Below are 26,508 nucleotides of genomic sequence, written 5' to 3' on the forward strand. Positions count from 1 at the left end.
GTTAAAAGTGGCAAAGCGCCTCCTGCCTGATATTATTATAAAGTGTACTTTGTGCTGTAGCTGATATACACTGTCCTGTGAGAAAATAAATACATAAACTGACAATTTCACCGAGCTGCACTGTTTTCTGAACATTTTGCACCACAAGTCATCGACTTTGATTCATTTTCTAAAGTCTAATTTAATTGTAGTTTTTTATTTGTATTATTTTTTCTGTTAAAAAAAATATTATTTTGAACTTTTTATATAGTAGTTAAGTATTTGTATCTTTGCACAAGTTTCATTTAAATTCAAATTTATCATTATAGGTCTAAATTTAACGTATGTTTTCTGCATCTCATCTAACTATCTTACATTATGTGAAAACTTGAATGAATAGACAAACAGTGCAAATATAATACATATGCAAATTGGATACATATTCTAAGAAATGATCCAATCAAAGGCTCTGCTATCTATTTTATCCAAGGACCACATTTCATTTGATCACAACAGGACAGCAATATTACTAATATTCCAATAGTATTATTGGTGAATATGTTTGAAACCTCTTTTATAACAGGATCCATACTCTTACCACTAAGTGGCAGTATTGGGTAAAAATCATTGGACCTCAAGTTAAGTGGCGATGTGTTTCAGGTTGGAAACCAGTAGTTTTGCCTCCAATGGCACAATAAAATCTAACATTTAAAGTACATTTTCTGCTCTGTATATTTCTACTGCATAGATAGCTTTCCAGTTTGGTTTAAAGGTCAGAAGTATCCAAGTATTGGAAATGACACTGACATTGTTTAAGCCAGCACAGCTCTCTTTAAATAAATTATATCCATCCATCAACAGCCATGAAGACAGTTTAAGACTGCACAAGGACTCCAGCTTCGAAGACAGAGATGATGCAAGAAACAGCATCATTGCATTAGATGAAGTGTGTACCAACTTATTGAAGAAGATCTTTCATAAAAACAGCACACAAATACTTTTCAATCTTTTTATTGAATATTAAGGTAAATATTTCACATTAATACAGGCTACATAAAGTAGAGCCACTATACGACATGAAATTTACTCTCATTTTAACCCTTTTTAGTATGTAAACAATTATACATGTATTTACCACTCTAAAAGGTTCTGATTTCTCTTTCTCTTTAGGTAATCATCATCTAGTTCTGGGCCAAGTTTAAATAGCTACTTCATGTTGAGCCCCCTGCAGCCCAAGAACGGTGTATGTGGGTTTTAAGTCAAAATCGCTAAACTACGCAGAGAATAGATCCCGTTGAACAGGTGATCGCGCATGTTTGTTTGCATCGTCGAGGCGCTGGTAACAGCTCTCGCCAAATTTACCCCCCTTTTCCTCGTTTGAGATAGGCACATCAAAGAATGGCGTCAAGACAACTTCCAATTCTTCAACCTCTGCTCTGCACTCTCAGGTCTCTACTAAAGTTAACATGTACGTTTTTCTTTTTTTTTCATTTGTCTTATTCGGTCATATTCGGTCAGTTGGTATTTCTTGTTTGCACTGTGGGTCATGCTTGTGTGCGTTTTGATTGCTGTGGACGCCGTCTAGTTGACATGGTTCAGGTGCACATTGCCCACATGAGGTGCCCAGGTACCAGGCCACACCTGAAAGGACAGAGGACCAATAGGAGGTATATGTTAGAACAAATGTGGTTATGTCAGACTAATAGCAGACAGCTGAACTATACGCATAGTGTAGACAGCAAAAAAAAGGACGTTACCTGCTGCTGTGGGTCAGAGTTATCTGCATTATTTGGGACCACTTTGATAATGGGGCTCCATGCAGGATCACCAGCGTGCAAACCATTGTACATCGGTCCCCCTGGCCCCTCTGCCATGGGAGGATGAGGGGGCAGCATGGTTCCTCCATACATTGACATAGGCATCCCCTGAACAGACAATAATGAGCATTTAGTAAAAAATGTGATCATACTGAAACTGAAAAGATATGTTCATACAAGAAAGATTTAACAGATCTTAAAGCGTTATAACTTCGCCTTACCTTTGGGAAGTCCATGTAACTGTTGGGCAAATGCTGCGGCTGGTGGTAGTTGTTGGCAGGGTTTGCGATGCCTGTGTCATCCTGCTCCATGGGCTGGTGCTGAGAGAAGGCCGACTGCTCTGCCTGCAGCTGAGGGTGCATCATGTGGCTGCTCATTAGGGGCTGGGACCAACCAGACATGGCCTCTGTGTACCAGGACACACAGGAGGTTAGATATTACTAATGGAAATCAGTTAATAGTGCGCACAGTCACTGAGATTCGTCTTAATTCTAACAAATGATACCTGAAGCACTGCCGACCCCAAATGACCAAATGCCTCCCTGTCCAACAGATGCCGTGTAGCTGGTGGTGAGGAGAGGTGGGTTAACAGAACCCCCCCTGATCCTGGCCAGCCGCTCTGTGCCGATGGGTGGGGGAACCTTCCGGTCCTGCTGCGATGAGCTGCCAGGCTTAGGCTGAGGAGGAGGGGCCACAGCTGAGGTGGAGAGAGCTGAGGATGACACCGTGGAGGGAGGAGGGACAGGAGATTCACCTGATGGGAGAAGACACAGAATAACAGATGAGATTTAAACAGTTGTTTAAACCTTTAATTTGCACAGTGCCTTGAAGAGTCCTACAGATTTACAAGATAAAAGAAAAACTAGCTGGTAAAAGTATGAATTTTAAAAAAAAGCGGTCACATGAAGACAAGTGTGAGCCTTGTACCTGATGTGGATGCACTCCAAGGGTGAGGAGAAAAGTGCTGTCTGCTGAACGAGGGTGTGCCAACCGGTGTATGACCGTGCAGATACACCGGGCTGCCAGAGATACTGGTGGCATAGCTGGTCAACGCTGTAGACAGACCAAAGTAAAGTCATGATTGAGCTCATGAGAAAACTTTACAAACTGACAAGGCCGTTACTACTTTCTCTAACGTGTATATGATTTCATTACATTTGGTGTTTGTGTTCCCATTTCCAGGCTGGTATTTTCAGTGAGATCGACCCAGTTCGATAAACAACAAAATGATCTTGTGTAAACTCAAATGAAAGCAGCCGTACCGATGGGACTGTTGACCATCCTCTGTGAGGCAGAGCGGTAGCCAGGCGCTTTGGAGCTGTCTGGAGGAGGCGGGGGCATCATGTTCTCCATCATGTAGGCTGGTGGGGCCGAGTACGACTGCTCTGGAGGTGATCGAGCTGGCAGATGGCATCCACCCCACACCTGATTGTTTCCAACCTGAACGACAAGCACGATGAACAGAATTACTGGGTGCATGACTGACTGAACTATGATACAGTTCCGTTTGATGATTTATCATTTTGTGCAACATTTAACCTCCTTCTGTGTCACTGCAAACTGTCAGGCTAATGTTCAAATTATAAATGCTACGTGAACTCACCTGGCTATTGTTATCAAAGATGGTGCTGAAGTTGAAGAGACCTGCAGCGCCAAAGTTGGGGGGTAACTGCTGAGGCTTGCCTGCGCTGGCCACATGCTGCATCTGGGAACCGTTCATCATCCCAAGGTTAGCAGAGACCTGAAGGGAGCCTGGAGCTTGAGCTTGGGCTTGTGGAGGCAAAGTTGTGGGCTGGGACGTCTGGTTTTGGGTCTGTTTCGGGGGTTCTTGCTGAGCGTTGAAGGGCACAAACACAGATTGCTGCTGTTGCGTCTGCTGCTGTTGTTGCTGCTGCTGCTGCTCAGGAAGGGAGTAGTAAGGCCCTGGTGGCTGCATACGATGGGAGACTCTGGGGGCAGGGGCTGAGAAGTGGGGTACAGTGTTGTTGGGATGTGCAACATTGTGTGAGAGGACAGGAGGAGGTGCTGAGGGGAGATGGGAACTGTGCTGTGGGTTGAGGAGGGGTGGTGGAGCCTCTGAGGATGGTACAGAGGAGGGAGGGGGAGGTAACTGCTGTCGAGGCTCTGGCTTGGGAGGTAAAGCCATGGCAGGGGCAGTGAAACCCACAGAGTTGATGCTCTCGCTGACAGAAACAGGCTGGTTCTCTACAGGTAGAGAGGGCTTGTCTTTTCCAGGAGGGGCAACAGCGCTGGGCTCTGTTTTAGTTGGCTGGATGGGGGGCTGCGAAATGGGTCCGACTGGTTGCTGAGGGGCGTTCGCCGTAGTTGTAGTGGAACTGTGATGTGCAGGAGAACCCGTGCCTCGCACTGCATTGCTGCCACTAGAAGAAGTTGCAGCCACAGACACAGGGGCGACACCAGCAGGCTTGGGGTCAGGCGCGAAGAGCTGTTTTCTGACAGAGGAAGGAGTGGGGAGGCTCGGCTGGGGATTGTATGGGGTGGGGTTCGGGGTATGAGGCGAGCCTGCGGCTGTAGACGTGTTAGGAGCGATGGTGGTGGTGGTGTTGGTGGTCGTGACTGAGGCTCCTGAGCTGGCTGTGCTGCTGTGCTCACTATGGGTCGAGTTGGGTCTGGCCTGGCCTCCCGTGCCGTTGGTTCCTCCATTGTGTTTGGGGGAGCTGTTAGCACTGCCAGGACTCACGGGACGCACAGGGAAAGGTCCCCAGGTGCTCGCGGCGGGAGAGAAGGTGCCACCAAACTGCGCCATGGGTAGACGAGGGTGTCTGATCTGGTGCATGGTCTGAGCAGCCAGTAAAGCCAACTGAGGGTGGGCATACGCCAAGGGCAGAGACACGGGGAAAGGCTGTCTGACGTTTGATGACAGCCCCTTCCCAATCTTTCCCCCGGCCTGAGAGGAGGCTGAAGACGAGGATGAAGAGGGCTGGAACGAGACGCCTGTGGAGGTCACCAACGCGCTGAGGGCCTTAGGCCCGGTGGTTGAACCACTGGTGGTCCCTGTGGTACTGGGGAAGGAAGCTGAGGTTGTTTTAGAGCCTGGGGCTCTGATGTGATTCCGGGGGATCAGATCTTCAAGCTCTTTGGCTGGATCTTGGATTAGAGCATTGATCAGCTGGACTGCATACCGTGTAGACTCCGTGCCTCCTCTGAAAGAACAAAGCACAATTCATACAGACTGTCCTCGTCTTTAAAAGTATACAAATCAAAAAAGAGGAAATGTAAAGAAAAACATTTTTGAAAAATTCTTAAATTCTGTTCATATCAAACAGAGTTGGACCGCCGCATTGTAGCTGTAAGACTCGCCCAGGAGGGAATGACATCATCCAGACAGGGCTTACATGCCTAATGCATCTGACGAGCTGTAATATCCTAGCTGCAGTGGCGTGAACAGTCCACCAGAGGGCGTCGTTTTTACCTTATGGTGATCATCCTCTCCCCGTTCTTGTCCTTCTGTTTGTCGACGTCGATGTGAGCTCCTGTCACGTCCTGGATGGCTGTGATGTTGCAGCCTCCTCGGCCCATGATCCGAGATACGACAGAGGCTGGCACAGACAGCTTCTTTGATCTTCAAAAGAAGCAGTGACATTTTATTATTTGTGTGTCTATACCCGGCAGATGGAACATTTCAGACTGCAACCTACATCAACTGACACCCACAATCAAAAACAAGCTCTGTGCAGCATTTTAAACAATATATTTCTCTTACGAACGAAGTAAAGCTTAAACTCTGTGATAGAGTTGAAATATAAAGAGATTAAATGAACCACCGACCTTCTGACCACCTCCTTCCAACCTTCTTCTCTCTTCTGGCCTCTCTTGGGGCTTGTGAGACAGAGTTTACTGTTGGGTGAGGTGATGGGAAGGGCCATGGTCTTGAATGGAGAGGGCAAGGAATTGGAGGAGTCGATCATGTCCGGAGCTCTGCGCACAGAACGGGTAAATCTCAGGTTCAATTGGTTCACAATAATGATAAGATACAATCTGCTATTTGTTCTGTTGGTTGTGGAAAATGTTTTGAAATAAGCTTACGGTGAGAATTTAAGTTAAAGCAGTCACACACACACACACACACACGCTGCATGTCAGATCTCACGGGGACTCACTTTTGCGTTGGTTTTGAGATGGAGACCGTGACCTTGTTGTCCACTTTGCCGTCCATCGGCAGCTGAGGACAGTGTCTCTTCTCTGGGCCGCGCAGGAGGATCTGAGACTGAGCCGCTCCTGAAGAGGGGGCTGAGGAAGAGGAGGAGGAGGAAGAGGAGGAGGAGGAGGAGGAGGTGAGGTCAGGGAGGTAGTTGAGCTCCTGACTCTTGCCCCCGCTGCTGCTGCTTTCACTGGCACAGTCGGTGCTATCCAAGGGGTCGGAATCGCTGTTGCCGCCAGTCACTCCCCCGCCCCCGCCCCGTGGCTCACCGTGGATCTTGTTCTTGTCAGCCTTGTGCTGTGCTAGTGCAACCTAGAGAGAAGACGCGTACACGGGTACTTTTAGTCTAAACATTATGAACCAAACAAAGACAACCAACGCCACAGATGAAAAGCTGAAATGCTCACCTGCGGATCCTGTAATATGATGGGTTCGTTGGGCGAAGAGTCCTTGGTCTTGTTCTTTTTGTTCTTGCGATTAGTGCTCGGGGTAGTGGCCACACTCGCTCTCTTCTTACCAAAGGCTGTAGTGAAAGTGGTGGAGGTGGCAGAAATACCAATGGTGGTGGTGGTAGTTGCACTTGGAGGCTCAATAGGGACCTCTGCTTCTGTGGGGGACGAATGGGGAAAATTCAGGAATGGTGACCAAACAATTCCGATACAGCAGAACTGTACTGAACTCAATATTTCCTGCAGTGTCTTAACTTATAGCAAAAGTCATAGAAAGTTACCATCGGCTGAATCCTCCTTCTGCTCCTGCATCTCAGAGCAATCCTCCTTAGTTTTCTGCCCCTCCTCTTCCTCCTGCTTCCTCTTCTGCTCCTCCTTCTTCTTCTTTCGTTTCTCCTTACGCTTCTCACGCTTAGCAGCCAGGGCCTGCTTCTTGCTCTCCTCTCGGGACTGCAACACACAACGCAGTGATTTTTTAAAACACATTTGTCCTGATATAGTGCATGCTGTGTATTCTGAATGTGGCAACATCCCCAAAAACACGGCCACAGAGTGCGACATTACCTTCTCCAAGTCTAGCTCCTTAAGGAGAATGCTAGCATTCTTGTTGGCCTCGGCTGCCTGCTGGTCTTTGGCTTTGACAATGGTCTCCATGCATTGGTGGCACTTCTTCAACAGCTCCTGGAGTAACAGGAAAGCAGCAGGGTTATAGCTCTGCGATATTCATTGGTTCTGACAGTTCCAACGTGAAGCAAACTAATGAACGAAAGAGGGAAAAGAAATACCTTGTCAGCGATGGTGGCGATATATCTCATGCACTCGATATCTGATGGGAACTGGTTGACCTCCTTCACAAGATACTGCACCACCTTCACATGACCCTAAAACGTGAAGTAAAGTGGTTAGTAACCAAAAGGCTTTTACAGAGTGTAATCTGACACACCCAACAATCAGGATTTTGTTCTGCACCTTGCGAAATGCAGCCATGAGTGGGGTAATCTTGCGGTTGTCAGCTGCATCCACATCAGCGCTGGCGTGCACCAAGAGCTGGACCACGTCAAAATGACCGCCGTTTGCTGCCAGCCAGAGAGGAGTGTTCCCTTTCTTGTTTCGTACATCGATATGGGCACCCCTGTAAAGACGGAAAAGGAGTTACACAAAGGCACTGCAGCTAAAAAGGACCGGGAGACAAGCTGAATCTAAAAAGGTAATGCCAGATTTAGATCACCAAAGTGTGCCTGTTGTGGTGTAAGAAACCAACATTATACCAGTACAATGTCCTATCAACAACTCAAGGCTCAACCTGTAGAAAAATCAATTGGCCAGCCTTCAGGTAATTCAGTCAACAACTGAAGCAACTGAGAATGATCTCATTATAAGAAAACTAGAACAAAGTTCAGTACAGGAACACCCAAGAACACTAACCTGTTGATAAGCAGCTCACAAAACTTGTAGTGGCCTTTGTCTGCAGCAATGGTGAGGGCAGTGTCTCTCGATGAGGGAACAGGCGGAGCGTTGACATCAGCGCCTTTGTCCAGCAGCACTCGGCCCACCTCTGCATATCCTCCTGAGGCTGCTTCCATCAGAGGAGTAAGGCCAGTCTGCGTGAAATGACAAGTCACTTAGACTTTGTGTGCTCAGACAGTGTAGGCACAATATTTACAAGTGTGGAAACTGGAAGTCACCTTAGCACGATGCTCAACGTTGGCCTTGCGATCTAGCAGCAGACTGACGACCTCAGCGCGCCCCTGGAAGCAGGCTAGGGTTAGAGCTGTGTTTCTGTTGGTCTCAATCTGGGCGTTGATGTCCGAGCCCATATCCAGCAACAGCTTCACTGCCGGGACATGACCGTTCATAGCTGCCAGCATCAGAGGAGAGATTCCCAGCTTGCTGCCAGTCCTGGTGAGAAAGTAAATAAACGGATTAGAGGCCAAATACCAAAATAAAAACAGTTTGATCCATGTTATGTAAAATTTGAGTATTTGGTTGTGAAGTCACTGCATTATTGTTTCTTTATTCTCAATTATAAAGAAGGTAAGCACTATGCCATTATTTTTGGGTGCAGGTAGAACCTGAAGGCACACACTGAGATGTATTTGTTTGGCACTGTTTGATTAAGATTATTACTCCAAACCTCATTTACTTTTAGGAACTAGAACAACGTCACATTCCAATTAAGTAACCTAATATGGATGGACATGTTTCATTCCTACCAGGGTGCCAAAGTGAATACAGTGCTTCTTGTCGCTCACCTGGAGTTGATCTCAGCTCCGGCGTTGAGGAGTATCTTGATGATGTTGACGTAACCCCCAGAAGCAGCCAGACTAAGAGGCGTGTAGTCGGAAACGTTGCGGTGTTCCTTATTGGCTCCCCGAAGCAGCAGCAGCTCAACCACCTGACAAACACATAGATGGTTACAAAGTTTAGTTAAAGCCAGGAAAATGTAGCAGTGTTTTTTAGTGAAGGTAAACTGAAAGACAATGCGTTTACCTCCTGGCGTCCCCCAGAGCAGGCCAGGGAGAGGGGCGTGTCTTTGGTTCTCTCTGACTGAGCCTCAATGTCACCCCCTTTGTCCAGGAGTACCTCCACCACTCCTACGTGACCAGCAGTGGCAGCCAGGATCAGAGGAGTAAAACCTGTGAGGGGAAAAGGACAACCATTAGAAATACAGTTCATAATACACTTTAAATGTCCATTTCATGTTCCAAATTTAAATTTCGTACCTTTTTTGTCCCGGTGCTCAATGTTGGCTCCCCGTGCAATTAGGACAGACACTAGCTCCTCATGCCCTCCTGCACACGCCAGTGTCAGCGCTGTGTCATGGTTGCTCTCCGTCTGTGGTGAAAACAACATCTCTTAACTTTGTGCACACTTGTCGGTTTTAAGATTTCAGTCACATCGAATTGAGACTATGTCTTACATGTGCATCTATGTCAACAGAGGGGTAGAGGGGCAGGACTGAAGGGGGCGAGGCGATGTTTGCGGGCATCTGTGTGGGTGGCTGGGACAGGGGTGTGGGTGAGGTTGTAGTGTTCATCATGGGCACACGGCTGCTCACAGCTGCAATAGAGGGAAAAAAATATAGATATGTATTATAAATTAGGAAATTAGCAGAGAGGCAATAACAATCTTAAGTTAACTGTAACATGAAATGCACTTACCCGCCATGATGTCATCCAGCGTGTCTGTGAGCGTCTGTGCAGGTGTAGCTACCATGAGCCCATCTGGGGCCTGCTGAGGTATCATTCCCGGGCTTAACCCAGGCAACTGTTGACCCTGCTGCTGTTGCCCCAGCATCTGTTGCCCCACTAATACCCTCTGCAGCTCTGGACTGGTGCTTCCCGGGTAATCTGCAGAGTTGTAGTCTGGCAGGGGTTGGATAGGGACGAACGCAGCTGGAACAGGCGGAGGAGGAGGCTGGGGCTGAGCCTGTGGCGAAGGGGGCAGAGGAGGCTGCTGTGGAGGCTGTGGCCCATCCCTGTAGAGGATTGTGCCCACCTGAGGAAGCTTCGGGTAGTCGTCCTCTTCTCCATCTCCCTCTTCCTCCGAACCTTCCTCTTCGTCGTCGTCTTCCTCGTCCTGAAAACGTACAGAAAACACCTTAAATCTCAAAGGTAATAAAGAGTGTTAGGACTAACAACATAATAAAAAAAAAATCTAAATTACTGAGAGCTTCACCTCTTCCCCTTCGTCCCCTGGCTGCTCCTCTTGCTCCCCATCTTTGTTGGCCTCTTCATCTGTGTCAGAGCTGGTGTGTACTAGGGCACCAGGTGTCGTGGGAAGGGGCCCTGGAGCAGACGGCGTACTTCCGGGCCCCGGGCCGGGGCCCTGGCTTTGTCCGGCCTCCTGCTCCTCCTTTAAACCCTTCGCCTCCATGTACTCTTTGGTGAACTGTTGCTGTGTTTTCAGCTGCAGCTGGCGCTCCACCTTCTGCAACTCCTTCAAGATTTTCTTTTTCTTCTGTACCTAAGTGGGCGACAGCCACATCCTTATTTGACTTTTGATACGGTGTCATGCATCCAAAATAACATTTAAGTGTGATTCTGTTTTAAAATCCTGAAACAAAGATCTTAAATGGACGATGCATCGTACCTGCTCCTCTCTGCTTTTCTTCAGCTCCTCAATTTTGTCTTTGGTGAGCGGCTCCCCCTGAATGAGCTCTAGGGACTGAAGCTGGGCCTTCTCAATAGCACTGATTCTTTGACCCAGCTCGTTCAGTTTTCCCTCCGTCTCCTCCACAATGCACTCTAGTGGCTGGCACAAGTGGAAGGGCGGCAGGGGCTCTGCTTCAGGACCCCGGCCAACTGAGCTGGGGACACCGGGCTGAAGGGCTGCCTGTCTCTGTTTCGACACGCCTGGATTCAAAGATTTGAGAAGTTGGTGATTAGGATGAGTGGAGAGGTAATAGATGAATTGCTTAGTGACTTAGGACTTATAGCACTATTTACCTTTGCTGGAGACGGGTGGGGGGGTGGCGATGTTTGACGGGGCTCGGTCGGGCTCCTGAGGGGGCACTACCATGGCGAGAGCTTGGAATGGGACACGTGGAACCTGTCAGAGCAGAAGACATGTTAGTGTTAAGTAAGTCAAAACCACTATTACACCTGCCTCTTAGTAAAAACTAGAAAGAGTGTTGATTAAAAGTGTCTTGTATTTACCTGAGAGGCATCTTGCGAGGGGGGAGTGAGCTGGGAGAGGTCGGGGGCTGGGACAGACAGGATGTTGTTGGGGTAGTCCAACAGGTAGGAAACCACATTGGTGTGGCCACCCTTAGCAGCTTCTATCAACATGGTTGAACCATCCTACAAAGAGAAAACACAGATGATGTGTTATTAGTACACAAATATATGGACGAGCATAAATGTTCTAATTATTCTTATCTGGATCCAGAGTGTGTGTGCTTTACTTTGAGTCTGTGTGTGGGATCCGCCCCATGTGCCAGCAGCAGCTCCACCACAGCCAGATGTCCTCCAGCACAGGCCAGAGACACCACTGTGTGATCATTGTTGGCAGTAGCTCTGTTCACATTAGCACCTGGACAAGAGAAGAACACCACATGAACTCACTGTGTATTATGAGTCTCATTATACTGCATTATTATCATGTTGATCATCCACTGATCTCAGTGAATTATATAATTACTTTATTTATCTGTGCTAAATTACCTATCATTTCAAAAAGCTACCTTTGCCTTTCTGACATTTTATCCCATAATGTTTTGATATATAAAACCAAAGCAACATGATAAAAAAAGGGAAATAAATAATTCAGTTTAATTTGTTTAATCTGGCAGCTAATCGATAACTCACCTTTGCTGATTAGGAACTGCACTGTACAGAGGTGTCCTGCTCTTGCTGCCTTCATCAAGGGCGTCCGCCCTCCTTCAGACTCGTGTTCCTGTAATGACAAAATTAAACGATGTGTTAAAAGCTTGGTTTATGGTTATATATACGTCCAGGAAAAACAGACTGTGTTCAATTAGACTGATGGAACATTGGCACAGAAAGGCTCAGATTTCATTACACATCTGTTCTGGTGTTTTCTAGACTTCGGTAAAACAGAGGACTGATCATGAGTGACAAAGCATTTAAGATCATGGCGTACCAAGTTGGCTCCAGCCTGCAGCAGCACATCAGCCACATCAGTGTGCCCGTTCTCACACGCATACGTCAACGCTGTGTCGCCCGTTGCTGTGGTGGCATGCACGTTTGCCCCTGCATGACAACAGATTAGGATTGTGAACACAGAGGTAAAACTAAGACATCTTAGTTTGTCCATTTATACTCCTAGGTTTGCAGCTCGTGGCATTCTTGCGTCTTACTCACCTGCAGCCAGTAGGTATTTCACCAACTCCAGATGGCCTTCCTGTGCAGCCTCCATTAGAGGTGTGGAGCAGCCCAGCTCAATGTCAGCGCCCGCCTTGATGAGGAAGTCGGCCACTTCCAAGAAGCCTCCGCAGCATGCTAGAGTTAATGCCGTCTCCTGGGTCTCCTCTGTCTGGGCGTTGATGTTAGCACCTGTAGGCCAATATAAGAACAGTTAGTGATTTGTGACTGATGTTAGGGACATTTGGTGATTGTTTACATTTCTCAGATATATAAAAGCTAAACTTGCTTACCTTGAGCCAGCAGCAGTGCTACCATCTCCTCATGGCCTTCTCTAGCTGCCTCCATCAGAGGGGTGTAGCCCTCATCATTGACCTGGACACAAACAGAAGCGTCAGCAAACCAGTAAACATGGGGGTGAGTTATGACTCACTGCAAGATAACTGTGTGATGTAGATAACATTTGTGACTCATTGGGGATGGAAAATTTCAATTTGCTAGTTGTTTGACATCTGCACCATAGTTTATATATCTTTATATAAAATATGAGGGGGATGAGCACATTTTAAAAAAATATGTCCAAATAGTTTTGTTTCACTTGCTCTATCTTGCATTTTTCTTAAGGATAGTTGTTTTAATTAATGTCAGTAAAATGTCAGTTGTAAATTGAGTTTCCTCGTCCCCAAAAAACATGTCTAAACTAATATTCTATATACATTTTAAGTCTCTGGCTGGTATAGTATTTAGCACAATGTCCCCCAATAACAGCATGGTAGTATAAAGTGTATGGAATTTGTGAAATCAAAAATTGTTTTGTATTTTAGGTTCTCTGTCTCTTCACACACCTCTTCCAGGTTGGCTCCTCTCTCTATGAGCAAGGCTGCCAGCTCCACGTGTCCTCCGCAGGCTGCGAGGGTAAGGGGCGACTCGAAGGAATCGGCTGGCATGTTGACCTGCGCGCCGCTGTCCAACAGCAGCCGTGCCACCTCCACATGGCCGTCCTGGGACAGCGAGACACACAGAGAATGTAGAGATAAGCACCTGAATAAATATGTTTGATGACTTTGCAATAAAAGCTCAAAAACAAACAATGAGAACCTCAAGGTTCTTCACAATTCACTTTCAAAACAGGGCACTCAATTACAAAACGATTCCTCTTCATGAATCCATGTTTCCATATTTTATCTTACAGTATTACTACACTGACATCCATCAAAGTTTATGATAAACATATTATAACTACATTCCCAACATTATTTGTTCTATTTATCTTTAGAAAACAGGCACATTCCTTATTACAATTATTTCAATGGACTGAGGGATATGGTTGGTTAACAGCTGTGCTTTCCATATTTACTGACATACCGGTAAGTCTACTTCCTCCCCCCACTTAGGTGCGTAAGTACATGACTGTGCACTGTGCCGAGAGTCAAAACGCTTGCGAGTGTGGACGCTGAAAGTGTGCAGCTGTTGTGCTGGTTTCACTGCGCTGCCAGTCCACGTGTCAACTCGCATTTTAAATTGGTTTGAATGTTTGATCTGTCTGATACAAAAAAAAAAAAGACGACGACTCTCCAAAAAACTAAAATGGTACCGTGAGGAAAGAGGAACATTTTTAGTTAAATGGTAAGTAACTGCTCATGAAACACAACTAACAAAATGTTTTTAAATCTAATAAACAACTTTTTTAAAACAAAAATACAAGGAAATGCAATAAAGTGTGAACAAACCCTGAGAAGAAAATATTTAGGGATTTAGGTTTGGGTCAGATGCTCACCATGCACGCCTCCATCAGTGCTGTGTGCATCTCATCTGTCTTGTGTTCCTGGTCTGCTCCAGCCTCCAACAGAAAACGCACCATATCCAAGTGACCTGCAGAGGACAAACAAAATTAGATTTTTAACCTTTTATCACCCTTAAAGTCTTAAAGTGAAGCGCGTGTTAACGCCACAGAACCTAAACAAGTTAATAAACAGCAGAGACGCCATTATTTGATTTATTACCTTTATAGCAGGCGAGTGTGAGAGCGCTCTCCTTGAACTCGTTGGAGTGTGTGTTGATTCCAGCGCCATACTCCAAGAGTACCCTGGCCACTTCCACGTGGCCAGCACTGGCCGCCTCCATGAGAGGTGTGTGTCCGTTCTCGTTGTGGTCCTCAATGTTAGCACCCTCTTTCAGTAGCACCTTCACCACGTCGACGAAGCCACCAGCACACGCGTACGTCAGAGCTGTGTTGCCTGGAAGACAGCGGAGAGATTGATCTGACTGAAAAAGCACGAAGAGAAAAGGGGAAATAATTGTAACTGTAGAGAAATGAAGAGAGGCTTACCTGTGGAAGATTGTGCATTAACATCTGCCCCGTGGACGAGAAGCAGTTTGACGATGTCCACATAACCTCCGCTGGCGGCAGCCATGAGTGGCGTTATGTCTCCTTTGATGCCCCGGTCCTCCACGTTGGCATGCATGGCCAACAAAACCTAAGGGTAAAAGATGAAATTAAAAAAGGTTAGGAAACATAAAAAGGAGGCTTCCCACAATAATGAACAGATGACTACAAACATGTAAATCACATGCCACTCCAACCTTCCTTTCACATACCTGTGCGAGTTCATAGTAGCCGGCTGAGCAGGCGAGGCACAGCAGGCTCTCTCCTTCCTCTGTGTGTTCGTTGACACTCCGTCCCTCGTCCAGCAGCTTGCGCACCGCATTGACATCCCCGTCTGAGCACGCCTCTGCTAAACTACGGCTGAAAATAACCAGACTGCTACAATTACTGCCACTGTGACAGGTGAACACACATACGCCTCAATTACGCAATCACTTCTGAGCAACAGAACACGTACGCACATGCAAAAGTGCTGAGAAAATGATTCTACTTGGATGTATCAGTGTATAACTCATTTCTAACTGTGAAACTGGACACAAGATAAACTGGCATACGCCAGCGTCAGTATGGGCAAGATACATACTTGTCGGCTTGGCCGGCGTTGAGTGTGTTTTCGGCTCTCATACGGGTCAGGGCTGCAGCAGCTTCGTCCAGGGCACAACTCACAGAGGACGTCAGTCGCCGTAGCACCTCGGGGTCTGCAAAAGCTTTACCATCGGCAGTGGACAGTTTACCGATGCCTGCCGAACACCAAAGGGGGCAGAGGTGCATAGGGCAAGGCAAACCACAGGGGAGCACAACCACACCAGACCAGATGAGGAAGCAAGTCCAGTCCAGCCAATCCAATCCAGGGTTAGTAGCAGCATACACAAAGTGGAAGGAAAAAAAAAAAAAACACACGCACACACACATTCACACACACAGACACAGAAAACACACACAAGCATTTGTTAATATGGCTCAATCTATTGTTTCACTACTTTCAATACACCATCTATGATTCGTCATTGCTATGATTTTGCCAGTGACTTAAAATGACCACCGGGCTACTATATGAATGTTCAGAACAGATCGGGGACCAGAGCTGTAATGAACAGAGTGAAGGAAGGTAAAGTTAGTTCTGTAGGCTAGCAGACATAGGGTCAGGTTGTTAACCGCAGAAAAGGAAAAGGTCTCATCCTGTGTGAATTATAGATGGGTAAGAGGCAGTGAATGTGAGAGGAACTGGAGACAGTGGTCAGCGAGAGAGAAAAGCACAGCTGGGAGAAAAACTAAACGCCATATGGAAAGAAAAAAAGGTTTTTGTATGTGTGTTTGTCACGAAAGAGAAGAAAAGCCAAAGAGGGGAAAAGACAATGAACTACACTGAAAGATCTCACTCCGAAGACAGAATTTCCCAACCAATAAAACCGTTCAAGTGTTTGTTATGAGCGTGTCGGCATACATTTGTAAAAAAGGAAAAAAAAAAAATGAAGCAAAAAGAGCCAAGAAGGAAGAGGAAGAAAAAAAAAGTGTTTGCTTTGAACTTTTCGGCCTCAGCCCTAACCCATCCATTAGCTCAGCAGAAGTGAGCTCCAGTCCTTGTGGTCCTCTCCTGTGTTTTCACCACCAGCCCTGCGACTCAAGCTAAACTTAGCACGGCTCGCAGACGAGGATTTCGCAACGGTCCTCAAGAGCGGAGGGGGGGTAACAAGAGGTCGAGGAAGTTGATCGTTAATGTTTTACTGTATCGTGTTTATCTCGGAGAACGCACAAAGCTCATTGAATCAAAACAAACTGAACCTACATGTGGGTTTATTTCCATTTCCTTTTTTTTTTGGAAGGCCTGTTTGCAAATTTCAGAAACTATTTCTACAGCTGTGAATGGCACAAAAATAACTTCACTCATTTGGGTCCTACATGTGCAAAATGGACATTGAGCTCTTACTGAGGTCAAGGCTATGACTTCAAGCACTTATGCAGATATTTTTGTTAGTTACTGGCTCGCCACGGAGCTGCCTACACCCACTGTACCACCAACACACTATGCAATCTGAATAAACAGGTTTTTTTTTTTTATCCAAGTTGCTAATTAAAATTTCAGCCGGTGTTTGTTTGAGCACAGCCAACGCAAAAATTTCAAGCCAGTCAACATTGAACCTCGTTGGATTTCTGCGCAGACGCAGCTCACTTTGAACTAACTTTCACGCGTAGCCAATGGCTGACCGGGTAGAAGAATAAAGACGACTGTGTTTTTCTTACTCAAATTCTCAAAAGCGTACCAGCTGGTTCTAGCTTTCTTTGTGTCTTTAGTCACTGGGTGAGACCTGCCAGCACAAATGTGTTTGGACCTGAGCAATCGAGTCGAATCCCAAATCCAAGATGAAAGGGATGTGAAGTGTGTTTACCCATAAGCACCTGCTCCTGCACTGCTCCCCCTCCAAAAAACTCAAATATGTTTGCAGAGACAACACGATCTTGTATCTAGGTGCATGTGCCAAATGCTTGCTCAGATGGCACACACACTGATTCTACAATGTATACATACTGCATACTGTAGCACCATTAATAACAGTATGCTTGATAATCAGGTGATATTCCACAAAGACGTTCAGCAGCCTTCAGGAAACAGGTAAATTAGAGGATTTGTTGCCATTTTGCATCCGGTTTCCTCCGTGAGTGTCCAAGATTCATACGGCAATAACTGAGAAGTGAGTCATATTTGTAAACTGGGTAATGATTACTCTCATATCTAACTTATTTCAACAGATAAAGCTTTCAATACGTGAAGCTCCGAGAAGTCTCCTTTGATTTAAGATGGTTTCCTTTCTCGCTGAAATCATTTACTTCAAGAACAAGAGTCATGTGGAGGACTTCAAGTGGCAGCTGGTATCGTACGTAGGCTCCAATGTATTCAGAGTCTTAAGTGCAAGTGTCTCAAATATATCTCTACTGTTTCATGAAGGACATGTTGCATTCTGGGTAAGATGTTAGCAATGAAAGTGCTGCAGAGCCTTGGCTAATGAGTTTCTTGTGTTTGTTGTAATCAGTTACTTTCAACACAGATTTTAAACGTATGCAGGAATCAGCCTGAAAGTTTACTGTGTAAACTGGAAACATATCCTGTTGTTGTCCACTTTATTTTACTGGAGGAATAAACTGGACAACAGATGAAAAGTTAACAAGCACATAATGTATTGGTCACGCGTTCGCAGCTGTAGAGGCTCTACAGAGAGCCACAGATGTTGAAAATTGCTGTACGAAATGTGCAGTTATCAGCAAGAGAACACTCGAGTCTGATTTACTATTACTTTTCCACTTCACTTTTGGTTAATTAAGCACAAGTAACCTTCAGGGTCATTCATTACTAGATCATTACTGCAGCATACCTCTTAATATCTTGTGTGTGTTCAACTGTTGTATAGCTTTTCTGTAAAACATGTATGCTGCTGTACTAAATAGAGAAATAGATCTTAGTTTATTTTGTTTAATTTAAATTTGTTTTGCAGTTTTTTAAATGTCGAGTATCCAACCAAGTACAGTACTTTGAAGTGTCTGCATTTACAAGGTCTTATACAAATAAAGCTGCCCTGCAATATGCATTAAAGTGTCTCTGCTGCATAGTGTCGTGGTCATAATAGCCTGAGAGGAGCCATTTAAAAAATACTGGAGTGAAACGATGTGATGATGGTGTTTTGTGAGAATTCAAAGTTTAACAAGTGTGACGAAGTTTGACAGCGAAGACACCTGTGATCGCCAAGATGCAACAAAAAGGTCAGAATGAAATCTTCTAAATCTTAGGCTGACATTTGAATAGACTGACCTTTGTACAAGTGGCAGCATCAGGACAGCATGCCGACATGATTTCATTTCCCAACATAGAGCAAAAAGGGATCCCCCAAACAGAAAATGTAAGGGTTAAGCTCTAAACATACCCCGTGGAATAATTACATTCAGTGACGCTCCCTGCATTGTTTGTGGATTTTTTTTTTCCTGTGTTGTTTCTGGTGGCCTCCTTTACAGGTACACTGCTACCTTTTGTGGCACAACCGGCGACTGTTAACGTGTTCTGCTGCGTTCTGCTATAAGCAGAAATGTGTATCGGGTCGTCCCCACGCTCGTGGACGTGCATGCAGGACGGTACATTCGATCAAATCGACAGTTTATGGATGTGACAGGTGGACATAGACATTTACGGTGTGTCGTAACATCTGCTCTACAGCCAGCAGCAGAGTTCACAAACTTCACAGGGTACCTTAAACATATCGTATAAGCGGGGCAAAAAGTCAAACGTGGTGTGTGTGTCCATGAGTTTAAAGTACACTGGGTAGGGGAGAGCCTGTCTGACTGTTTGGGACGTTGTACCTGATGCTGATTTCTATCTATTTTCTGACACACCACCTATAATTTCTGGCAAAACAGACGCAAATGTTTGTGTTTAGCACGGAACATAAAATGTGACTGAAGTAGGACTGTGATGATGATTACAGTAAAAAAAAAAAATGCATCATCACACCTATGCACATCTGGTCAATCTGGTCAAACGTATGTCCATGTATGTATTCAGCCTTCTGAAAGAAACTTTCAAAGTGTTGAATTATTCTAAAAAAGAGCGTGTTAGTCTAAACGTGTGTCGACAAAGTTACTGAATGCGGAGCTTAACATAACAACACTTATGTTTTTGGCTTCATTCTTTTTATCTAGAAATGTCAGTATGCTAAACCACTGATGATCTGTTACTGTGCATGTTTACTCAGTGGCTAATTTATTACCCCGGCATTAAGGTGTTCAGTTCTGGACTGCATTATATTGAGACATGTCTCTTATATATATTTTTTTACTCATGTCAAAGTGAAAGCACCTCCCAATATAACGTACCACCACCTTACAACTATGACCCTAGTAATTAACATAATTTATGTCTTTCATAAACTTTTACCATCACCAAAACTGCGTATTATAAACACTGTAAAACTGATGCCACAGCTGTGTATCGATGGTACGTAATAAACTATGCTCTGAGGAAGGCTTCAGTGATTGCTTTGTAAGTTTGATACCGCGTGTTGACCAGGTTTCATGTTTGAGTTTGACATTATTTCTCTTAACATTACAGCTTTAATAACAAGGGAATAGAAGATATAGTCCAAGGTCACCCGAGTATGGTTAGCAGTACTGGTAGATTTCATAAATAAATCAATGTATTGCTTGTCTTACATCTAACATTTGTGGTATTTAGGCCTGCTGGGCATTGACTGGCTTAATAAATCAGCAGAAAACCCCAATTTTTTATTTTTTTTTAGAGATGTCACTATCAAACTTTTAACCAGATCAAACCCAGAGTCAAGTATCTGTCCAAATCTAGCTGCATAATTCATCTGAACTTTTTAGACAGATTAAACTAGAATACTAGAAAATCATTTTCAGTTCAGTAATATGACTAGCTGCAGAATTGTTTTAATATATCCATGAAGAGAAGAGCGTCACCCGTTGCGTAACACAGTTTGGATAACCTCTCTTCATTCCCCCACAATAAATAAAAGTTCAGCGACTGTTAGTAAGCAGCCGGACAATGTCACATTTCTTGTTATTTTGGCTCCGTACTCCAGTGCAATGGATGACAATAACTGAGATTAAAATGTCAGAATTTAGTGTTAATTTGGAGGTTGTTTATATCCACATCAGATTTACAAAGATTACATTGTTTTAGATAATAACCCAATTTTAAAAAGGGGCTAAAGTCTATCGGAATAACTTGAAATAGCCTCAAATAGAGTCATCATATTAACATATTACACTGTTTGCAATAAATGATTAGCTTAAGTCTACAACCAATAAACATCAGATGCTTTGCATATTCCCTGTTGATGGTCTTGACAGGTATTTGGCTGCTTTGCTCCTACTGGGAATGAAGAGACGCTGTCCAAATGTTCCTGCTACAACCATCCCGAGCTACACTCCTCTCTCTGCTAAGACTACACAAAAACACTACAGGACACCTCACAAATCAAAGTAAACATTTGAAAAGAGGGGTGTTATTGTTATTACGCAAGCTGTAACAGATCTTAAGCAAACAGATAATGTAAGTTGGCACCTCTTCTGTTCCGATTAGTCAGTAGAGAAAGGGGAATAGAATGAGATTAGCCATTAGCCGTTCAACACAGGCTCCCTGCATGCTGTGGAGGCTCAAGCGCGTTGCAGCGTTAATCTGCCCGGTAGTGTTCATAAGCCCAAACGAGGCCAGGACACCCAGGCCCTAATGAATTAATCTACACAGACCTTCTTACACCTAGATTACAAGTTCTAATCAAACTAATTTACCCAAATCACTTTCAAACTGTGTCTTGATATGACAGTTGCAGAACCGGCAGGTTCTCTTTGTTGACATTCCAGCCTGAGGTCGTATACAAATGAAGACCTCAACTGTCTGCTGGATAAAAAGCTAAGGCAGAAAGACGTGGTTCAGCCTATTTAAAGCTGCCATATGTTCAGGCACATTTTAAGAAAAAACAGGTGTGGCCTGTGAGTAATGGCCAACTGCAAATGAACATGTCGAGTCAAAAAGGTGCTTTAAGTTCAGAAGGCGCAGTCATACCTGCGGCTTCCAGTAGAGCTTCCAGTCGGGCTTGTGTCTCTGGATCAACAGTCCTCAAATCTACACCATCTGTGGCGCTGGATAAAAGCAACTCTGACGCCGTCTTCATGATGGGGTTATCAAGGTCCTCCTGGTCCAGGATGAATGACTCCACCTGGAAGAGATACAGAGAGGGTGGTAAATGAACAATGACTAGCTCGTTGACATTAGTAGTAATTTTATATTTCTGGACAACTACTGTGTTTTACATCAAGTCTAGAACTCGATCGGTATTTGTGAAGTAGCACATATAGAATAACACGTGAGAAAGGGCACCAGCGTTTAATATTATATTGCTTAATACATCATTAATATTAATACAACATTTCAATTATTCTGCATAGAAGTGGCCCCACGCACACAAACATACCACCTATAAAAAGACCAGGCATGCTGCCCTTGTTTATTTACAGTTTCTTTTAAAGCGAAGGGAAACCGAAAAGGAGCAGAGGGAGATTCAAAGGGATTCAAAGCCCGGGAAGTGCCATGGCCAGGACTTAAAACCCCTGCACACATGGAGAGATTCAGCTGAGAGTCAGCTGCCCACGTACAGCGCCACAGTCTCATACCTGAGCTCTGGCCCTGTTGACTATCGTGTATTACAGTCTCTATTACAAAGATTTGAATATTCAAAAAAAAAAAAATACAACATAAACATAAACTTTTTAAAAAAAAACAATAGTTTGTGTAGCTGCAGCGTCAACCCATGATTTTGTGAATGTTGTAGAGCCAATCGATATTTCACCATATGAATTACAGCTCTTCTTACAGATGGAAAGTAATAATTACACCGTCTTCATCTGATAACAATTAAAAATAGAGGCCTGTTTTATCCTCTATATATAAACACCACTGACGTGAAACACTATGCACACATCATAAAACAATTATCTGTTTCAGAGTAACTTCCTAGTTGTAACACAGGTACAAAACTACTGTCTACTACTAATGATGTATTTTGGTGCACAGAAGGAATAAATCTCAAATCTAGCCTCGTCTAGTAGTTTGTGCATAGACTAGATTAAAATTAAAGATTAATTTCAAAAACACAGTTCCCTCGCCTTGGATTAAACTTTGTTATTGTTTTGGTTTTTATCTAGAGGGGCATCCAATTGGCTAGGTGTATTGAGCGCTATTTGTAGTGTCAGTGAGAAAAACATATCAAAGTATTACATAAATCAATGACACACAAGTGACTTCCTTAAAATTGTGCCAAAACTGCCCTGTCTTTAAGAGAGTCAATGATTTAACAAGGTATAAACATTAGCTACACTGGAAATGACAAATACAACTGGACTAACTTGAAGGTTTGATTTTTAAAATAATTATTTAGAGATTTAGCATGAATCTGTTTCAAAAACAACCTTTTACAAAACACTGATAATTCTCTGTTTACGTCCATCCATGAGCTGCCGCGTGCTTTTAGGGTCCGGCTCGGTCAGAGTGCAAATGTTTGGGAGAGAGTCAGCATTCAGCAATGTGGAGGAATTCAGCTATACGATTGTAACGCGGGGCAAAACAACCCATGGGGGATGTAGTTCTACGAGGGCCTTTCTAATCAACAATGGAGATCAGTCTTCACTACTAATGAACTACAGTTCCCAGAGTGTTGGTATCCAGAGAGCTGGAAAGGCCTAGAATGGCATCTGCTTAATCCTGGGGCTCAGATTTTAGCTACTGCCCAGAGCAGTGAGTTCTCCACTGGAGTAAAACACCACAACAAACGCACCCTTTCAGGCTTATACAGCAGACTGAGCGAGGGAAGAAACATGACACGGAGGCCATACATTTCCAATCTGATTCGATTAAACTGACCGAGATCTACTTGTCAAACTTGATATTTTCTGCTGCTGCTGCTGCTGCTGCCGCTTGATGCTCAGACAGAAACGGCCGGGCTATATTGACACTCGTATCAGCTGACATCCTTACTTGTCTTAACTGTCGCGGCTGTAGTATGTTTCAGACAGATATGACTTTAGTAGAACGGAGACAGCTCAACAGGTAACACGCTTTTTGCCCATCACGCCCATAACTCCTTCGTGATGCCGGCGTCTCCTACTTCTAAAAAACATCACCTTTCAGATGACAATGACTATCGCGTTACCATGGAAATGCCGTTAGTGTCAGACCTTTTGATAGGTTTTGTGCACGTCGTGTATTTGTCGTCTAGCAGCCTGACAAGTTTCATTCCTGTCTCTGCTGCAGTCATACGATATGCTAAACTCAATTACACAATAGTATGGCTGATCAGTCTTAATATCTTTTAAAACTGACAGCTCACATTAGACAAGAAAATGACATTTAGCCAGTCGGATTATTAACCTTTTGATTAGTTTGTCAAAATCCTGCTTCGCCAACAGCTGCTGCTGCCACACTGTCAACTAAAAAAGGTGATTTTTTTGAGGGGGGTGTCATATTAAATGTTATGTTTAATCCACGCACCCTGCTGAGCTAATATAAAACACGACTAAAGTATGTTTAGCTGAGGTGGAGATGCCACCACACCTGTCCCCGTGTATGCGTGTGCCTGCCAGCACATGGAAAGTTGGACACCTCTCAACGTGAACTCTAGCTGCTCTCGATTGTGACAACGCAAATCAAGTTGACACAGTGGAGGTGGTGTTGGTGGAGGAGGTGGTGGAGGCTATCTGACCCGACAAGAGACGAAGGGATGAAACAAACCCAAACGGCGTATTTGTCAACACCGACTGTCGAAAATTCGAGTTGCTCCGTGAAGGGAAAAACACAAAACGCATCCAAAAGTTAGCCGAGGCGCCGATCGGAGTTAATTTACATGATTTGGGTGAAAAGTGACGTAATTGCACCACACAACTACGAAATGGCAGATAGTTAAAGTTAGACGGGGGCCGTGTGGCTTTTACGGGGCATCTTCCGATTCCGCCGTGAGCTGTTGGAAGGAGCTGCAAAAACTTGTGATGCGTTATGTGTGTTTGCGAGAAACCGACAAGCAAAACCCCAGAAGAGCGAGGCCGTCTTCTTCTCTTCCACCCCGAACTAGGCCGTGGTCACAGCCTGCGCTGCATAAATAAAACATTTCAGCCAAGCTTCGGCGTGAGCGAACCCCGCTCGTGTCTCACACCAAACACACCGTCGACATCACAACGCCGAGCACGCGTACGGCGAACTGGCGAGAGAGGTGTTATTTGATTAAAACGCTGGTTTGTTTTTACGTAATTTCAGCGGCCCTGGGGGAAAGGGGGGTGGTTTGCCAACTCGCGAGCTAACTCGCGAGCTAACAGCCAAAGCCAGCTCGCGCTAGGAGAGGAATGTTGCCTAGCTCCCTCGTAGGGGCTTAGCTAACTAGCTTAGCTTAGCGTAGCTACCTCTGAAACCTCGTCTTCGTCGCTGCCGGATCCTGGACCCGAGGAGAGGACGGCCGCAGCCGCTAGTTTGAAATCCAGTCTTTCTGCAGCAGGCCCGCCTGGTTCGCCGTACAAACGTACTTTCTTTCCACCTACACCAATCCCAATGCCCCCTAGTCCGACTCCTCCTGGTGTCGCTCCTACCCCCATCCCTGCCACTGGGGAGCGAGGAGTCACCGAGTCAATCTCGTCCTCGAAGCCGTCCGTCAGCATTGCCGTCCCGGCTACTGCATCCTGCATACTTGTGTTCACGATACGTGTGTTAGCGAGTTAGTCGTTGACTTAAACGTCCGTCCGGGCTCTTTCTTTTAGGATATTAGCGTGTTTTACTTCAGGGAATCCAGAAACTCTCCCGAAGCGAGGGTTGAGGAGGATCTCTTTCCCCCAGCCATTAACTTTCTAACAACCTAACCCGATACGCACTGTTTCTCAGAAAGACCGCCTCTGTTGAGATTACCGACAACCCTATTGGCTCGGACAGAAAAAGCTCCGCTTCCTATTGGTCCACATTAATGCTCGTCAAACACGAGACCGCAACGTCATGTTAGGTTTACCAATATCACGAGGCTGTAGAACGAACGTCAAGACATGACATGGTAGGCCAACTTAAGCTAGCTTCACTAGTTCATATAAACTCCTACTGGGAAATTACAAACACAAGCACTGCGCTGACAGTATGTTGGTACCTGTTGTACATTTTAATCACTTATTTAATATAATTTTTAAATGACAATGAATATCAGAATCAGAAATACTTTAATAATCCCAGGGGGAAATTATTTTTGTTACAATATTCCAGGTTATATTAAACAAGTAATCATCAATTACAAACAAAATACACAATATATATAATATTAACAATATATATAATATATATATATATATATAATATATATATATATATATATATATATATATATAAAGGTATATACAAGAACAAAATAACATTAAATAAAGTCCATGTTTGTATCGATTACAGAAGGGTGTGTATCTGACTCACTGAGGGAGGCATTATAGATATTAATGACCGCATGCAGTATCATCTGACATATATCAATATCATGAATATTATATCTATATATATATATATATATATATATATATATATATATATATATTCTCTATATATCATATATATCTTATGAATATCAGTAATGTGAGACAAAATTTAAAGAGAGAGAGAGAGAGAAAAACAAGAAAAAGTTTGCTATTTATAACAATCACACTTTTTATTTAAAGGTCCAGTGTGTAAGATTTGATTAGATATACTTTATGCATCCCACCACGGGGAAATTTACATGTTACAGCAGCAGAGGTAAGTGTAGCATGCACTACAGAATTAGAAAAAAAGTAGAAAAGGCAAAAAAAAGAAAACACAATAAACAGACAGAAATTAAACAGACAGAAATATCTATAAACTACACAATAAACATGAAAAACAATCAAAATAGACAAGTACTGAGGATAAAAGTGGCATGATGTATAAAAAAAAAATATTGTAATGTAAAGTGACCATAGTGACCAAGAGTTGCAAGAATTTGGGGTCTTTATTTTCAGAATAAGACAGACAGAATGGAATATAATATCCATAACTATGTTTCCATGCATGTTTAATTACGTGAAAATAAGAACCTTTTAATTTTGTTACTTAGAAATTGTCTTTTTATATTCTACAGTGGGAGCGGGTCCTCTTTCATGGAGGCCTCCATGTTGAAACACTGTGTTTCTACAGTAGCCCAGAACAACAGACAAACTAAATACTGACTCTAGACAGGGCCTTTCAAGTGTTGTGTCTACTTTACACAAGGAAGGTGAGGGCGATGTGAGGAGATTGCAATGCAGTGATTACACCACTAGATGCAAACTAAATTCTACACACTGGACCTTTAAAATCAAC

The 26,508-nt window shown here is 44.3% G+C and overlaps 1 protein-coding gene across 4 annotated transcripts; it reads right to left on the reverse strand.

Moving 5' to 3' along the window:
• Window positions 1-1,150: 1,150 nt before the first annotated feature.
• On the reverse strand, window positions 1,151-25,047 carry ankhd1 (ankyrin repeat and KH domain containing 1). Of its 4 annotated transcripts, none has more exons than XM_010744723.3 (39): window positions 24,573-25,047; window positions 21,190-21,343; window positions 15,202-15,358; window positions 14,831-14,978; window positions 14,562-14,709; window positions 14,236-14,469; window positions 14,010-14,104; window positions 13,078-13,233; window positions 12,526-12,607; window positions 12,233-12,424; window positions 12,012-12,121; window positions 11,717-11,804; window positions 11,314-11,441; window positions 11,066-11,209; window positions 10,856-10,958; window positions 10,500-10,762; window positions 10,086-10,373; window positions 9,569-9,986; window positions 9,328-9,467; window positions 9,131-9,242; window positions 8,898-9,043; window positions 8,660-8,802; window positions 8,093-8,306; window positions 7,833-8,008; window positions 7,377-7,539; window positions 7,193-7,288; window positions 6,972-7,088; window positions 6,689-6,857; window positions 6,366-6,565; window positions 5,918-6,270; window positions 5,586-5,735; window positions 5,230-5,379; window positions 3,400-4,960; window positions 3,059-3,236; window positions 2,724-2,849; window positions 2,302-2,550; window positions 2,018-2,202; window positions 1,737-1,904; window positions 1,151-1,620 (listed from the first exon to the last, which is right to left on the reverse strand). In XM_010744723.3, the coding sequence occupies exons 1-39, from the start codon at window positions 24,849-24,851 to the stop codon at window positions 1,561-1,563; spliced, it is 8,043 nt and encodes a 2,680-aa protein (XP_010743025.3). In that variant the 5' UTR covers window positions 24,852-25,047; the 3' UTR covers window positions 1,151-1,560. The 4 variants fall into 4 exon arrangements, with proteins under 4 accessions (XP_010743025.3, XP_019124007.2, XP_010743023.3 ...); XM_019268462.2 differs by having other exon boundaries at window positions 13,078-13,239; XM_010744721.3 differs by having other exon boundaries at window positions 14,831-14,993.
• Window positions 25,048-26,508: the final 1,461 nt, after the last annotated feature.

This window comes from Larimichthys crocea, chromosome I (assembly GCF_000972845.2).
Source record: "Larimichthys crocea isolate SSNF chromosome I, L_crocea_2.0, whole genome shotgun sequence".
In the NCBI taxonomy this organism is placed as follows: domain Eukaryota; kingdom Metazoa; phylum Chordata; class Actinopteri; family Sciaenidae; genus Larimichthys; species Larimichthys crocea.